This window comes from Zootoca vivipara, chromosome 5 (assembly GCF_965207765.1).
Source record: "Zootoca vivipara chromosome 5, rZooViv2.hap1.1, whole genome shotgun sequence".
Taxonomy (NCBI): domain Eukaryota; kingdom Metazoa; phylum Chordata; class Lepidosauria; order Squamata; family Lacertidae; genus Zootoca; species Zootoca vivipara.
In genome coordinates, this window is record NC_142588.1 from 33,405,902 (window position 1) to 33,423,830 (window position 17,929).

Sequence of the window (17,929 nt, forward strand, 5' to 3'; positions counted from 1 at the left end):
TGGGCGGAGCATGCTCAGAAGCAACTTTAGATGCTGCTCTGCCCAATTCCAAAATGGCTGCAGTGTGACTTCTGGTGCGGCGGTCATTTTGGAACTGGGCAGAGCAGCATCAAAAGTCGCTTCTGAGCATGCTCCGCCCAGTTCCAAAATGGCGACAGCGCTACTTCCGGTCTGCTACTTCCGGTCCGATCCCTTATTTTTCCGGCAGGAACTTGGCAGGTATGGCATATATAGAGGGGACACACCAGCTACAAAGAATCATGGGAACTATCATTTCCACTCACAGAGTTACAATTCCTAGCAGTTCCCAGGATTATTTGGGTGCTTTAAATGTAAGGTGTGTTGAGAGTTTGGTAAATATAGTGCAGCGGTGTACAGAAAGAGTCTGGTAAGGCTTCCGGTTGGAAGGATAAAGGAACATGAGGTTTATCGGCCAACATAGCCATTCTGAGTACAGTGGTACCTTGGAAGTCGAATGGAATCCATTCTGGAAGTCCATTCGACTTCCAAAATGTTCAGAAACCCAAATGTGGCTTCTGATTGGCTGCGGGAAGCTCCTGCAGCCAATCGGAAGCCACGCTGTATGTTCAGCTCCCGAAAATCGTTCAAAAGCTGGAACACTCACTTCCAGTTTTCGCTCGTTTGGGAGCCGAAACGTCGGAGTTCCAAAGTGTTTGGCAACCAAGGTACGACTGTACAGGCTTGTTCTGCTTGTGGCTGATTTGGAGGCATGAGCACATACTATCTCCTACTGTAACTGGCTGGAACTGACTCGGAGAAAAAGCAGGAAGGAAGTAAAAGCCGGAAAAGTAGTTACTATGAGAGAAGGGATTGGCTAGGAGGAAAAACAGGTTCTCTTTCTGTATATTGCCCCTGACTGGTTCAGGTAACTTATTGCAAGTGCTGCTACTTTACTCCCAGCATGTTGTGTACAAAGTCTTGATCAGCTAGACTTCCCAGACTGGTAGAGGAGCTATGTGTGCATAAGACCCATTTTGCATTAACACTGAATGTGTGCAGCCACTGGTGGTATGGCCAGTAAGCAAAAAAATAAACTAGTCCCCCACATTAATTGACTGCAGGGGGAAATTTGGTGAACACCTCTATGGCCTCTCAATTGATCTCGGTGGGGTATATGCTTGAATGGACATTCTGATACACATCTAGTGTGCATTCTGGAACAACTAGAGCTACATCATGACTTAAGAACTAGGACAATATGTTGCTCCCCCCCCCCTTTTACTGGTAAAATTCCATTGGCTATTAAACTTTGTGCATCACCAGGTTCACTAAATGTGGTCCAATATTCTTAGGATTATGTAATAAAAGAGGACGGAATGGCCCTCTTAAGTTTCTTTTTTTAAGCTTTCACCAAAGCTCCAGAATGAGGAATACAAGCTTTGAACAAGTAGTACGAGTTCATTTTGCACCCCTTGAAAGGGCATTGTTTTGCCTTGGAAATGAGAGCTAGAAATCCAACACAGCTGTGCCGAAATTCCGCAACTACCTGCACTTCCTGGAAAGAAACTGAATATTTTTGTTTGTTTGATCCAACAAGCTTTCTCAGTTGAATGAATAGGTCTCTGCTGTGGGTGTCCATTTTGTATTGCTTTTAAAATTCCACTTCTGTTGCTTTTGACTATATTCGACCATTTTCACTATATTTTGTTCATCGCCTTGTGATATAGATATAGAAATAGAATGTAATTAACAACAACAACCAGATAGCTTTCCTTTTATTGGTGCTCTTTGAATGCTCAATGATAACAGTGACAGCTGTGCAAGGACCACTCTGTGCTGAATGACCGTGGCACAGATCATTCTAGAGGTGTAGCCTTTTGATTTCCTCTCTTTCATAATAAGAGTGGCGCTGTGGGTTAAACCACTGAGCCTAGGGCTTGCTGATCAGAAGGTCGGCGGTTCGAATCCCTGCGACGGGGTGAGCTCCCGTTGCTCGGTCCCAGCTCCTGCCAACCTAGCAGTTTGAAAGCACGTCAAAATGCAAGTAGATAAATAGGAACCGCTCCAGCGGGAAAGTAAACTGCGTTTCTGTGTGCTGCTCTGGTTCGCCAGAAGTGGCTTTGTCATGCTGGCCACATGACCTGGAAGCTGTATGCCGGCTCCCTCGGCCAATAACGCGAGATGAGCACCACAACCCCAGAGTCAGTCACGACTGGACCTAATGGTCAGGGGTCCCTTTACCTTTACCTTTCATAATACAACCGAGTCCCCACATTTAATCTTTGGTGTAGGAGCCCATTGCAAGAAGACTGTTCTGCTGTTGTTCTCAATCTGCCTGATCAGAGCTTTCCCATTTTCCTATATGGAAATATTAAGGCTGACAGACACTCATTCTATCACTCATGGATTCCATTCAGACCCATCTGCAATGTAACCCATTCCTTTGAGGAAATCAGTCTGAATTAGCAAAAGGCATCCATTTATGTGTGCAGGAACCAGTGCAATGAATGCTGATAATGAAGTATGGATGCATTCCTGGCAAGCTTTGACAGAATGTTATCCGGGTAATATTATTTATTGTTATCACTACAAAGGACAGATGTGACCCTCGGTCTCATGAAGTTCAAGGCAACAAACATGGTTCTCTGTGAAAAAAGGGGTATCTACACATAATAACAGGAAATGCAGTACACAGAAAGCTGCTGAAATCATACCACCATTCATATAATTTATTAACACATTTTAGCACACCCCGAAATGACATTGAAATAGGATAACAGACACATAAATTAAGGGTTGCGTTGAATATATTGGGTTTTGCTTGTTGAATCATCTGCAACGAATTCACTGTAGCCCTATATTTTCCTAATATAGTCCAGTGATTCACTATCACCGTTTAAATTACCTTCTATGTCAAAGAGAAACGATTTTCCTATTTTAGACCTGATGGCTGCTTTTGAGTCGATCTCGTTTTTGTCCTTTTGTCCTTTCTTCTTTAGCCAGACATTGGCCAAATACAGAGAATGAACCGATTCACACTGAACATGAACCTCCCTTGGTCCTCCTGCGACCCACACAGCTTGCAGCTAAGCTTCGGTGTGCCTTCCTAATTCAGGCTCATGGTACGTCTCCTCCAGGCAAAGCATGAGCTGTAAACCCAAAAACAAACCTTGGTCACAGCTCATCCTTGTCTGGAGCAAGACAAACCATGTGGTAAAATGCTAAGCCTAACCATGGCTTGGCTCATAGCAACACAGCAGCAAGAACTTGAGGAAGAGCGAAGCAGCCACAATCTCCTTCCCAAGGAGTTTATGCATTCAGGCTATGCCTTCGTTCTCTTAGCATTACATGTGAACCAGCTTGATATCAGTTGCACTAAAGCCCAAAGGAAATAAATGGGACATGTTAGCCAAGGATCAAACTAGATACAATGTTAACTGCATCCAAGGAGTTAACGTGCATCTTTTAAACAATTTAAATAGCCGTCATGTATTGGGTGGGTGGGTCATTGAGCTAGGTCAGAACCAGGATGCACAGGAAGGGGTGTTTCAATTCCACCCCATGCCTACCACAGTTCTGACAAAAAATCTTTAAATGGAAACTTCCATCGCAGGGAAGCACTCACTGGGGATAATTTCTTATAGGACTGCGGTGTTGGTGAGTTCTAATTCTGTTCCCTCTGCAGCAGCTAATTAAATTTTTGAAGCATGCACTTTAATTTCTTTACACATAATTAAGATCTTTTTTTGCACTATGGTTGTAAGCCTAAACATACTTACCTGGGAGTAAATCTGGACATCCTTTTGAGTAAACCATGATTAGGGTTGTGCTGCATCTTCTCATCTGAGACAAGCTTGGCTAACCTTTTGTGCACTGGAGCCAGCCCAGAATATTTCGCACCTTGCAGTGGCAAGCATCCTCACAACCATAATCCTTTGCTTGGAAAACGTTAACAACCCTGCAAAATACATTCTGTATCATAGTCCCTTCCTGAATATTCATAGCACTAGGAAACTGGTATATCTAAACCACTGCAAGTTTATTTCCCATTTGCATTTGCAAACCATGGACAAGGTTGGCAAAGCAGAGACTTCCAAGAAAGCTTATATAATATAAATCTAGTGGTGTCTACACTTCCCATGATTCTCAGCAACAGAAAGTGGAGCAAGTTGGAAAGAAAGTGAGCAAAAAGGGGGCTGAGATGGAATGTGCAAAAAATAAACTAAAGCTGTGTTGTTACCCTTCCTATTTTGTCTTCCTGGTCAGAAACAAGTTGTTTTAAAAAAAAACTGTAACCAAGTGATCTTTATAATTTACATTGACTGATAATGATGAAAGGTTGCACAGACTTTCATCCAATGCAACACTAAGCAACCATCCCATCCACACAAGGAGTTCCACTTGCTCAATCGGACTTTCCCCACTCTCCTCCCCCTGTGCACCCCCTAAATCTGATCTGGGGTTTCCCTCAAATCTCCAGAGCAGATTTGAGGAAGGTGGGAGGAGGGGAAGTCTAATTAAACAAATGGAAATCCTGGTGCTGAGGGGATGGTGGCTACTTATCATTACATTGGATACATGCCTCAGCCTCCAGTTCCCATCTCTAGCCTCAGCTTTTCGATCGTTTCTCCTTGCGAGGGAAATATTGATACCCGGGGTGAAATTTTGCCTGCTCTTGTTGAAAGGTTTTTTTAAAAAGGAGGCGCAAGAACAACTAACAGGGACAAGTTGGCAAAGTCATCGGGTTGGCGAGCCCCTCGCAATAAGGCACACCTGAGAGGGACCTCCCTCGCCATTTCAGGCATGCATCAAACTGATTATTGCCTATGCAATCTTGTCGTCTTCTCTTCCCCCCCCCAAAAAACCCCAAAGAAAATGGTTTATTTGTACACAATGGTCATCGGTTCAGTTGAAGAAAAGAAAAGGCGATCAAAAGAGATGTCACTGTGTTCCGCTGAAGTACATTTAATACAATATACCAAGCTCACTGACTATCTTTACAGTATCCCCTTCCCAAGAAGACCCTGTGTGTTTCCTGAGCCCATCACATTCTCCTTGCAGGTTGGATCTTCAACGCTGTTCCTTGCACAGCCGTGCCTTGTTCGTTATATGACTGTTTCATCTGCATCCAGTCATAAGTCATGGCTCTTTTTTCTTGAGTAATCAGAGCTCCTCCTGTTTAAAGAAATAAAAACCACAGAAATATATCAAGATGAACGTTCTTTAGCTTATAATCATAGCGTACAGAAGAAGATTCCCTGTCCCTTCGGGGAGTCCTATGAGGTGTCAAGGATGGGCATGACAGGTCATAGGAGACTTTTTAGAACCGGCCCTTTGAAAGATGGAGGTCAAGTAGGATACAGACAGAATTTGGTTGGTTCAGAAAGCAAGGTGGGATCAACAGGAAGCCTTCTCAGAATTGTTCAAGAACAGGTGAAGTGATCTAAAGGTTAAATGGATAGGTGAGAGACCAATGCTTAGGAGACAGCTATCACTGCAGGTTCTGATCAGAAGTTCCCACTTGATGGATGTGTTCCTTCCTGATTGATTTCTGGAATGCTGGGGACACTCACAACACAACACAACACAACACATGTGGGGATTATTTGTCTAAGGTAAAAATCAGTCAATTGGGGTTTTCTGAGCGATGACTGCCAGGGAAAATGCAGGAGGAAGGACAAAGGATAGAGCTCCAATGCTCCTGACTCACCCTGCCAAACATCAGCTCAGAAATGTTGCAGACCTTTACTTATCAATGGTCTCAACCCCATGCAAATGGGGAGTTGCCTGTGTGTGTGTGTGTGTGTGTGTGAGAGAGAGAGAGAGAGAGAGAGAGAGAGAGAGAGAGAGAGAGAGGTAGGATTCTGTAGGTGTACTGCAGGCATGTCAAACCTGCGGCCCTCCAGATGTTTTGGCCTACAACTCCCATGATCCCTAGCTAGCAGGACCAGTGGTTGGGGAAGATGGGAATTGTAGTCCAAAACATCTGGAGGGCCACAGGTTTGACATGCCTGGTGTACTGTATTGGATAACAGTGGTTCCTAGGATTTTTTGTAAAATGAAAACAAGAAAGCAAACTACAGAACAGACTGAGACAAAGTTATGGAGAAAGGAAGCAAAATTGCTTAGAAACAATCTCCCCAAATCCAAAATAAGTTGACTTAATTGAATTTACAGATGTTTCCTAGACCTCCTTCCCCCAGGACACACACACATACACACACACACACACACACACACACACTGGTATCACAACCCACATTATTCAGAAGGACTTTTCAGAGGCTGGGGGGTGGGGGGACATAAACAGGTTCAGAGAAGAGGAGGAAATGGGAAACTTTCCTTCTGTGAATTTCAAGTTAATTTGCTTTAAGATCCGCACCTCTCATTGCTTCATAGCATGTCATTAATGATCAATAGATTAAGCCTTAGCCTATTCCATGTGTCTTATTACGTGTCTTATTAGAACCACTCTCCTTCCACGAACTTCCTTAAATGTATCTTTGGATGCAACCCAGGAATCCCAATTGTGTGTTTGCCCTGTAACGTTAATGAAAGGGTTACATTTTTCAGAGTATTCTATATACCTGTTTTCCCTCCAACTGTACTCCAAGAATAGAAATGCACCTACTTTTGGCGGGGGTGGAATAAACATCCCAAGATGGGCATTCATTTAGGGAAAACAGTGGTCCTGGAAGCACCTCCTCTTTGCTAATTGCCCTGCACCTATGCTAAGCTCGACAGTCAGACGTTTGGAAGCTCGACAGTCAGACGTTTGCACTGCAAGGCACTTAAACTTCTGATGTGGACACTTATGAAATGGAAGTACTTTTCTAGCTCTGTTTACTGACATGCACAATGCAACACTGTCACAATAATGAAAAAAGACAAAGGCCAAATCCTGCCACTTTCTCCAGTGCTGGTTAAAAAAAAAACCCAAGATTGAGCTGAGTCAATGTGGAGGAGTATTTGCAGTTTCATGTGCAACAATATTTTTGATCACATAGAATCCTTTCACACACACCCCATATGCAACAGAGGGGTATTCTTTGTCCTCGAGGCAACCGAGTATTCTGTCAGTCATTCAAGCCTACCAATGGTCCTTTGAAGGCGGAATTCATTTCTCTCTGCTTACTTTCTTTTTCGAGGAAGCAGAGCAGATGGCATGCATTCTCTGACAGAGGGCAAGTGTTTCACTGCCCAACAACCCAGCCACTTGGATGTACAGATATTCAGGATTTAGCCCTAAGGGTAGGACTACATGCTACAGCAGCTACACAGAAAATGAGGCTTCCTTTTCTCTCCATAAACATCTGGTTTTACATGTGCTGTGCCCACAAAGTCATTACAAAGTGCATTTTCTTTCATCAGCGTGTAAGTTTTGAGTGGGCTAGAGAAATGCACACTGCAATGATGTAGGGATATGGGTTAAGTTGAGTGAAATGTTAAAGCCAGAGGGGTGGATGGGGACAAGAGTCAACCCAGGGATGGTGTGTTCAGCAGCAGCTCCATGTTCTTTGTAGTAGTGTGTAGTTTTGCCCTAAAGAACACAAACAAGCAGACATACCAGCGGGGGGACAACCCCATTACATACACACAGTATGTTCTTTGATACCCCCATCGGTCTAAGCATTCTACTCTGGTGGGGAAGGGCAGGAGGTGATACACAACCAAGCACCCTGAAGGGTGAAGATTTGCAACAGACGTCCGAATACGATGCACACAGGGTTTGGCTTTCATTTTATTAGAAAAATAGAAAAAGCTTAAGTTTTGAAATCAAAACGAAAATAGGCATTAGAAATGAAATTAACTAACCATGTGGTTTTATCCAAGGTCAAAACTAGTTTCAGAAGGAAGGAATAATAAAGAATAAAGGTCAGTAAATGAAACAAGAAGAAATGGACCAAAAAAGTACTCTTTTTTGCTGTTTTATGTTAAGAATGACTGGCCATTGTTGTTGTTGTTGTTTAGTCGTTTAGTCGTGTCCGACTCTTCGTGACCCCATGGACCATAGCACGCCAGGCACTGGCCATTAGTAAGAACCATATGTTTGCCTGTTAGAAATTGAAATCTGTTCTTATACAAAGCTTATCATTCCAGAAAGAACAAGCAGTACAGTTAGGTAACTTTGCATTACTTTACTTACTACTGGTACTGAAAATGTGGTATAAGCCAGCCCTGCTGCTTTGGAAATTTGCCTACTCTAGATCTCTTACAACTCTACGCATGTAAACCTGCATAGGGTTGGGCTGCAAGTTCAATGGGACTTACTCCCAAGTAATGCATGCAAATGACTGCAATCTTTTACAAAGGACAGAAGCTGTCCCTTTGGGAAAGGCCTGGTCAGCAACCCAGGCCTGAGCCCAGCAGAATCAAACAGAGGATGAGGCCAAGGCTGACAGCCTCAGGAAGGCAGCAGCTGTAGGTTACAAGCAGAACATTATGGATGTAAGGCTGAGAAATTATAAAAAGAGGCCACTGCAAATCTGGAAGAACGGGCCTTTCCCAAAACTACATGGACAGTATGTTCTTCTTCGGCTGCAGTTCTTCTGCACACCAGGATAGTCCAGGTTTCCAAAAGGAATGATAGAAGGAGCTGCAATGTGGGCTGAAACAGGTTCTTTTTCATACAACATGGGTTATTTAGTTTCCCTACTTTCCCCAAACTATTTTTGAATTAAACAATTTGTCTTGTTTACCTAAAGAGCCAAAGCATGAACTCCGCAGGATAGTAGGCGCTGATAAATCCTACCTTTAGGACCCACAATGAATTTTGAAGCTCGGCAGGAGTCATTTAGCATTTTTTTAAAAAAAAGCTAATAACCACTGCGGTCTTCCCCCTTTCCTGCCAACAAGTGCCTCCGATAAAGCAACGGCTTCATCCATTTAATAAGCAAATCCTCAGCTCAGCGACTGCCAGCAGCAGATTTATTTCAAATCATTTGGCACGTCTCTTACCCTGAACAAATATGGAACACCATCTGTGGAGTGGAAAATCAAAAGCTATGCCTGCATGTGGTCTAAACAGCAATGTAAACAAATAGGTGGAGATACTTTGAAAAATAAATGTGGAGAATTTCACCAGCATCCCCACTTGCGTCTACATACTTTCCAGGTGATCTTTCTCCATGATGCTAAATTTTAGGGTGGTCCACCCAGTGGCAGGGTGGAGTTGAAAAAAAAAAACTCTTCCATTTTATGACAGGGGTAGGAAACCTTCAGCCTGTAGGGGCCTCTGTCTGGCACCCAAGACTCTCCCAAGGTCATTCCCTCCCAGTGGCCCACTGCTCCACACCTTCCTCAATTGCTTTTGCCTGGTTGGAATGTTTTTCCTGAACTGCGATAATGGTTCCTGCTTAACCGGAGGGGTGTGTGTGTAGAAACCTCTGGCTTTTGTACAGCTGGACTAGAGCCTACTGTATGAGGATAAGTCAGATCCATTGCTTCGCTCCTCTCTGCCTCTGACCCTACCCTGCCACTCACATACAGAGCCCGGATGGTTTCCCACCAGGAAATGTGGCCAATGCACTGGAAAAGGTCCCAGAACCCTAGTTTTATGGTGCACCTCTCCCTGGTATCACTACAGACGAAGGGTGGGCTAGAAACCCTTGTTAATAATAAGCGCACCAATAGATCACTGCTGAGGCGCACCCAGGATTGTGAGGCCTGAAGAGATTGTGATGGTGCCTCTGCAAGCATTGCCATTGGCTGTGGACTTTTGGTGACATCTCAAAAGCACAAAGAAGGTGAGTGAATACAAAGGTGAGCCAAGCGAAAGGTCCATTGATTAACGTCCTCTTCCTCACCAGGACACAGTGGGGACCCCGCTGTGGCATGCCTCATTGCCTGGTCTTCTTCCATGTGGAGGAATCGAGTGGGCAAATGGAAGGTGGTGGTCATAATAGGGCAAATTTGCTTGCCGAGTGGGATTGCAACCGAGTGGAATCCTGGGAAGGTGGCTGATATCCATGAAAGGAAGCTGGCCCCTGTCTGGCGAGGGACCTAGCAGAAGCTGGCAGATGTTGGTGGATGGAAGCCAGTGGAGTTCGCATTCGGAAGCTGCTAGATGCCGTAAGCAGGCTGATGTTTGCAGATGTAAGCTTGGTTGGAGCTCATCTTCGGAAGTCCGTTAGTACTAATGTGAATGAGTGGAGCATGAAAGATGAGTGCATGAGTCCGTTGGCATTCTTCATGAAGTCAACTGGCATGTGTTTGTTTGTGTGATTGGATGTGGTCGAGGCAAATCTTGCGTGTATGTGCTCGAAGGTGATGTGTGGAAGGAAAGTGGTGGATATTCATGAACAGATGAAACCTGTGGACGCTGGCAGGCTGAGTTTAGTGGCTGAAGTTGCCAGGCAGAAGGCAGCAGGAGTGCCCGGGCGATGCTGCTGGATGGTAGCCATGCCACTCATTGTTCCCAGGATCCCCCCACCCCCACTCCGCTTTCTAGGGATGTCCAAAGCTAATGAGGTTTTCTCAAGACCACCCATGAAAGCAATGCAGAGAAACTGCATGCCTTAAGGAAACCAACTTGTGTTTCTAAATAGACGTCTTTCTAAATACATATTAGTGTTTGAAATATTTATTAACCACCCTTCGACAAAATATTCCAGAGCAGTGCACAAAAGTATAAAATAAAACTAATGCAATAAAACAACAGTAAATAAATATATCAAAATACCACAATGCAAAAGCAAATCCCTTAATGGATCTTAATGGTAGACATTCAGTTCAAGGGAGAAAAACTGATCCTGATAGGAATATACGCCCCAAATGGGAAAACAAAAAAACAAAACAAAAGCAAATTCCCCCTGCCCCACACCCCCAAGAAACCCTACCTGGGCAAAACATAAAACAAAAATGATCTGAAAGCAACAAGCCTTACATCACTCCTGCCATTGTTCATCATGTTCTGCTGCCTAGTGTTACTTTCGCTTGATAGCTTTCATGCCCCCAATAAGGGGGAGAGGGAGAGCACAATAACTTCCTTTCTTTAGAAATATGGCTAAGTGAGAGAGCACACGGGGCCAATTTTCCTACAAAGAAGCAGATGCTCTCAGCAAAGTCCTGCCAATAGACCACCTGAGCAAACACCTGAACAGATCACACGGGCCTCATTCCCACTAACAGCAGAGGAGGGAGTCATCCTGTTCCTTTAACTACACAACATGGGCAGAGGGCTGTGCAGAGAAGTTGGAATGTGCAGTCAGGCTTTTGAGACCACTGTGCTACTGAACAGATTGTTCCCCAAATGCAGGGTAGCACCAGAAATGGCCCAGCGGAGTACCAAGTTCTGCTGCCAAAAGGAAAAGAGAGAGAGAGAGAAAAAATGATATCCTAGTGCAGGGGTAAGCCAATGTCATAGCTTCAGATTTTTTGGACAGCAACTCCCATCAGCCCTGAGCAGTATGACCAATAATCAGGGATGATGGGAGTTGTAGTCAGCAGCATTGGCTATCTATGCCCTAATGCAAGTGTGCATGTATTTGTACATGCCTAAAAGGGCCGTCTGGATCACATCATATACAATTGGACTATGGAATCTGTGGCCCTCCTGCTGAACTCCAGCTCCCATCATCGGTTACTATTGGCCATGCTGCCTGGGGCTGATGGGAGTTGGAGTCTAACGCCATCTGGAGGACCAAAAGTTCCTCACCCCAGTTATACAATTCACCCTGTTGTCTATGTTTGTCTTTCCAATGTTTTCAAATAATAGTAACGTATCAAAGCTCTCAAGATAGCACTGCTTCTTTTCGTTAGTTTCTCAACTTCAATACAGGATCAGCAAGGATTTGGGTCAAGGTCCCAGGGTTCAAAGATGCACCTTTTGCAACAGTTAGCCTCAGCGGACCTGGCAATCCCAAAGCCACTTATTATTCTATAAAAAAAGTCTTTGGGGCTGCCCCAAAGTAAATAATGTTGAGATTCCACTCGTGGGCTGTGATCAGCAAAACCATTGTTTATTTGGGGTCCATCTGTCCTACGAAACGCTTATGCTTTCTAAACGATTGTCAAGTTTAAACTTCAAGAAACAGTGGAAAATATGCCTAGAAGACACCAAGCAGGCATGCACCTAATCATTCGGACAAAATGCTCCATGGATCATTCACCAGATTTGGCTGGTAATCTGAGGAGTGCAGGAAATAACAATGGGAGCCAATCAATGGCAGCATCCAATCACAAAGTAGAGCTTTAAAAACAACAGCTATGTGCCCACAACTATTAGGCCTGATGGCTAGTTTGTGGTTATGGTCTCCTGGAAAGAAAGAAAAAGTATAAGCAGCTACCAAAGTTTGGAGTAACACAGTTTTGTATAGCTACACACTAGAAGATCTTCGAACAGAGATCCTAAATTAAGATTCTCAGTATCTTTTAAAAAAAAACAAAAAACCCCACCCTCTTCACATACAACTGCTTTAATACAAAGAATTTTGGTACTGGGGTATCCAATACTACGATGATGCTAAGCACTCACAGGTGAACTTATTTATTTGTTATTCTGTCTTCCTGGGGCAACTGTAGTTGGGTAGAGAAAGGGAACCCTAATTCTTAGCATTCTCTCCAGATTTATGAGGGGAAAGCCACAACAGACTGGGATAAGACTGACAGAAATCTTCAACTAAAAAAGGAATAATCTGCAATCAGACACAATCATTCTTATCTGTATTTGGTGTTACTTGGAAGAGGAAGCTTACACAAAGAACTAGCAAATAAGTGTAATAAAAAGGCAAAATGACCTTACAGAACAAACTCTGGCTTTTCAGCAAGCTTCAGGGCCTCATGCATGCCTGCGGCCGATAGCTTACGGTTGATATTCCTATATCTGCATTGCAGCAGGTTGCGATAGGTTGTCCTCAGGTCCCGATTGAAGAAGGCATATATAAAGGGGTTGATGAGAGAGTTTGCATAACCCAACCAGAGAAATGTCCTCTCGACCCACAGCGGGATACAGCTGCAAGACGTCCCGCAGATAAAGGGCCTGGCAGTGGAAAGTATGAAAAACGGCAGCCAGCACACCGTAAACGCCCCGACAACAATCCCCAGGGTGGTGGCGGCTTTCTGCTCCCTCTTGAAGATGGAGATGTTCTTCCGCTCGTGCTTAAGCAGCCGCGAAAAATTTGTGCACTCTTCCGATTCTTTGTGCAGTTTCGCAATGCCGTTCGCCGAAACGACCCCTTCGTTTTCTTCGGGGCGGGGGAAACCGGCGAACTTATGTTTGGCCGCGCTCTTCTTGGCGGCTTTGAAGATCTGGTAGTACATGAAAAGCATCACAGACATGGGAATGTAAAACGCCACCGCCGTGGAATAAATGGTGTAACCGAAGTCTTGGCTGATGAGGCAAACTTTGTTGTCGTTGATATTCTGAGCCCAGCCAAAGAGGGGCGGCAAAGTAATTGAAGCCGACAGCAGCCACACGCTCAGGATCATTTTAGCCATACACTTCCCATTCTGCCTTACGGGATAGGTGAGAGGCCTGGTGATTCCAAGGTACCTAGAAAGCAGAGAGAAAGCAGAGTTAGTGTGCCTTTCGTTAGTTACAAAGTTTGCGGGCAAAACCACTGCTGTTGTAACTTGCTGCAGGGAGCCCCACAGGTTGAACTGTAGCTAGTAATACTAATTTGACCTGCAAACAAAAGATGAAACAAGAAGTTTGCATTTTATACCAGCCTGGTTCTTTAAAACACACCATTTCTAGGGTAACTATAGCAAGCAGGAGAGTAAAAGGTAATGCATGCACCAACCAAATTTTATTCTCTTTTGCATGAAACAATTCCAATTTTTGGTTTCTTTTGCGCAGTTTTTAAAGTGTGCTTTACAGCAACCTGTCTTCAGGTGTTTGGTCTAATGGCTCAAACCAGAGAGGGAGCTAAAACTCAGAGTTCCCTGGGAAGAATGATTAATTTCAGGACCAGGACACACGCTCCCCAATTCTACCACTCAGGTGAGCTTCCAGTAAAGGAGACCACACAATTGAATGGGATTGAATCAGGCCACAACTTTATTGACTATAGATGAAGTGGTTTGGCATAGGCATTGGGTAAGCATTTATTTCCAGGCTGCCTACCGGAAATGACATCAGGGTCAACCTGGCAGCGGGGATTCCTATGACTTACATCAAATAGGAGGATCCCCGCCTCTAAGACAAATGGACAGAAGCAACTCCATCACGGGTCTCTTTAACAGGATACCCTATTTCTGGAGGGGAAGGCGAGGGTACAACCCCCCCCTCCAACCCCAGCTGAGGTTGAAGGTAAAGGGACCCCTGACCATTAGGTCCAGTCGTGACTGACTCTGGGGTTGCGCGCTCATCTCGCATTATTGGCCGAGGGAGCCGGCGTATAGCTTCCAGGTCATGTGGCCAGCATGACAAAGCCGCTTCTGGCAAACCAGAGCAGCACATGGAAGCGCCGTTTACCTTCCCGCTGTAGCGGTTCCTATTTATCTACTTGCGCTTTGACGTGCTTTCGAACTGCTAGGTTGGCAGGAGCAGGGACCGAGCAACGGGAGCTCACCCGTCGCGGGGATTTGAACCGCCGACCTTCTGATCGGCAAGCCCAAGATCTGTGGTTTAACCCACAGCGCCACTAAACCACCACTAAACCGCCACTCGAGCCAAAAGGCTCACTGCCAAACCCCTAATCTGCCGCCAAGATTTTAGGCCCTGTGATATGTCAGACAACCAGATCTCATTTCCCTCCCCCGACAAGTGCACCCCATCTGACCGGTATAGGGGCTCTCAGTCAAAAGTAATGTAAGGGTGCCAAATCACCCTGCCATTCCACTGAAGGACGCTCTTGCGCACTGCCCGATTGGCTTTCTTCTGGGCCCGGTTAATGCCCACAGGATCGGGGTTGCGCCAAGTACACCTCTCCAAAAGTTCAGACCAACAGATTAGGGTGGCAGGATCCTCGATAATTGCCCAGGTTAGGTCAATTCTCCACTCTGGTGGAGCCAGAGTGGCTGACAGGCAACATTTGTTCCCGTTCTTCTTTCTGCTAAGATAGACAAGGACAAAGCTGAGATGAAGGACAGCCAAGTGCCACTCCTTAGAAAAGTTGAAAGTAAGAAGGCAGGCAGGTGGGGGCTGGCTGAGGCTGGTGGGGCAATGCCAGGTTCTCCCTGATGGATCAGTCTCAACTTGTTCTGATTCAGGAAGAAAGATTGGGTCCAGTTTTCATTCCAAGTTTGGTTTGTGTTCATTCTCCCTAATACTTCTGTGGGCTCCCCCACCCCCCCAAAAAACCCATTTCAAACCTTGCCTTTAAAAATTTGCATGTCGGTGGAGTTGGGGTTGAGGGGGTTGGGGTGTGATTCTTCAAAGCAGAATAAAGCAACAGCTTCAATGGAAATATTAGTCTTTGGTATTTATAAATGTTCTAAATGCGGCAAAATCAATTTCAAAGAGAGTTAAATGTTTTCATTCTGCTTAAATGAATAAAGGCATTTTGCAGCATTATCGAGTCACGCTTCTTACAGGGACTATTTTGGAACACGCAGATTTCTTCCACGGTTTGATTAGCTTACAATGACTTGAAACAAAGGAGCATTCCGTGGTCATTTCACTGCAAGAAAGGCATGCTTGCTTAAATTCTCATATCAACGGTTTCTATGTTAAATAAAATGCGTCCAAGTGTTTTTAGATTCCATCCCACCCACAGGATTAAAAAGAAGCTTTACAAGATGGAAGAATTCATGAAGCTAGCACCATTTATAATGCTACTCAGCAGCAGGTGGGTAACCTGGCGTTTTCCATCTACAACTACAAATCCCATAATCTCTGGCTGTTGTCAATGCTGGCTGGCGCTGATGGGAGCTGGAGTCCAACAATATCTGAAAAGCCACAGGTAAGCCCTTCCCTGCTGTTAAGGAAAGGCAGCTTTTGGAATAGGGTAAGAATAAAACAAATGCTAATACTTCATCTGCAGTTCCACATGTTTCTCGACAGTTTTGCCATGACTGATGGGACAGTTCAAGAGTTTGGAATTATGCTCAGAGGGAAAGCAGCGCCCGTCTGTCCCTGCAAAAACAACCAAGAATCTTATGGCACTTTATAAGCTAAGCCAATGTGATGCCATCTAGATGTTTTTTGGGTTCCCATCCCAGCCAGTGGTCAGGAATGATGGAAATTGGGAGTCCAACAGCATTAGAAAATCACCAGGCACCAGGCACATTTTGCACCTGGCTGAGCCTAGGGCTTGCCGATCGGAAGGTCGGTGGTTCGAATCCCCACAACGGGGTGAGCTTCCGTTGTTTGGTCCCAGCTCCTGCCAACCTAGCAGTTCAAAAGCACGTCAAGTGCAAGTAGATACAGTCATACCTCGGGTTGCGAACGTGATCCGTGCGGTAGGCACGTTCGCAACCCGCAGCATTCGCAACCCATAGTGCCACTTCTGTGCATGCGCATGATGCGATTCGGCACTTCTGTGCATGCGTGTGACGTCATTGTGCACTTCTGCGCATGCACGAGCACTGAAACCCGAAAGTAACCCGTTCTGGTACTGGACCGCAACCTGAAAACGCATGACCCGCAGCGTTCACAACCCGAGGTATGACTGTAAATAGGTACCACTCCGGCAGGAAGGTAAACGGCGTTTCCGTGCACTGCTCTGGTTTTGCCAGAAGCGGCTTAGTCATGCTGGCCACATGACCTGGAAAAACAGTCAGCGGAAAAACGCTGGCTCCTTCGGCCAGTAAAGCGAGATGAGCACCGCAACCCCAGAGTCGTTTGCGACTGGACTTAACTGTCAGGGGTCCTTTACCTTTACTTTTATCAACTACTTGAGGCCAAGCGAAGATGCCCAGGGACCAGAATGGCACCCGATGTCTCCACCATCAAGAGGTGGATGCCTGGAAATCCTTGGATCTTGACTGTTTTCACACACTAGCAGCACATTAGATACATTAGAATTTGGCTTGGGGTAGTAAAATGTCCCCCAATGCTTTATTTTTTAAGTTTCTGTTTAGGAAGGTTAATGAACATCTAGCCTTTTTCTAACAGAGATTTATTCATTTTTTAATATTGGAGGGGGTGATGATGGCCATTTGAATTGAACGCAGACGCAGCTTATTATTGCTGCATATTGATTGTATCCCTGTATTATACCTGTACAAGCTCAGAGATGAACCAAGTATAAAGGTTGACTTAGGAATCCCAAAGGAGGACCTGGCTCATAGTCCCTTACACCCCTTACACCCTGACACCCTGCGTTATGCCAGAGGTCCCAATGATGTAAAAAAAACCTTGAGAAGGAGACATTGCAGGAAGACAGAGCAGCCTTGCAAAATGAAAACATTCCCGGCAATGTAAAATGAAAACATTCCTAGCAAAGGATTCTCTTATCAGAAGGGAATGATGCACAGGAGCCAGCCAGAGATAAGTAATTGACGACACGCATAGATGATGCAGGAGGGGGGAAGGATGCGCAGACCACTATAGTCCTGTTTATGTTACCCATGCCTTTGCGTCAATGTTTCTGACCTTTTGCCTTGGCGTCTATGCTTTAGAATCCTTGCGTCTATGTTTTAGGAAAATATAGTCAGGAAAAGTGTATAAGAATCTTTGCAAATTTGTGTCTCTTTACTCCTGTCGTGAGCTTGACCACCAGGAGTCTCTTAAATTTAAGAATTAAATTCTTTCTCTGGATTCAAACCCCCCGGTGTCATTATTGGCTATCTCTGTCCTGCCTGGGCGCAACTTAAAGGACCCTTAGTAGCTGATAAGGCTACATTTTAAGTGGCCAAGGGTTAAAAACGGTCCAATTTAAGGTCAATCATATGTATATTATATATTTCTGAAGTGCCCACCAATGAAAGTTAATGCATTCAGGTACTTTTGAGAAATTGCACAAGCAACAGAGCGACGTGATGATTGAGAAAGACATATCAGTGCAAAACTATATTGGTTCCACAAAATATGCTATTTGAAATAAAAATATATTTATCCTCATAAAAATACATCAAACTAGTC

The 17,929-nt window shown here is 44.8% G+C and overlaps 1 protein-coding gene across 1 annotated transcript in view; it reads right to left on the bottom strand.

The window, feature by feature from the left end:
* Nucleotides 1-2,499: 2,499 nt before the first annotated feature.
* HTR7 (5-hydroxytryptamine receptor 7) overlaps nt 2,500-17,929 on the bottom strand; it is a 43,072-nt gene continuing 27,642 nt past the window's right edge. The window contains exons 2-3 of the mRNA XM_035138523.3: nt 12,704-13,453; nt 2,500-5,136 (exon numbers count right to left, since the gene is read on the bottom strand). Of these exons, the coding sequence (XP_034994414.3) occupies nt 5,094-5,136; nt 12,704-13,453 (793 nt within the window). The 3' untranslated portion in view covers nt 2,500-5,093. The remainder of the gene's footprint in view (nt 5,137-12,703; nt 13,454-17,929) is intronic.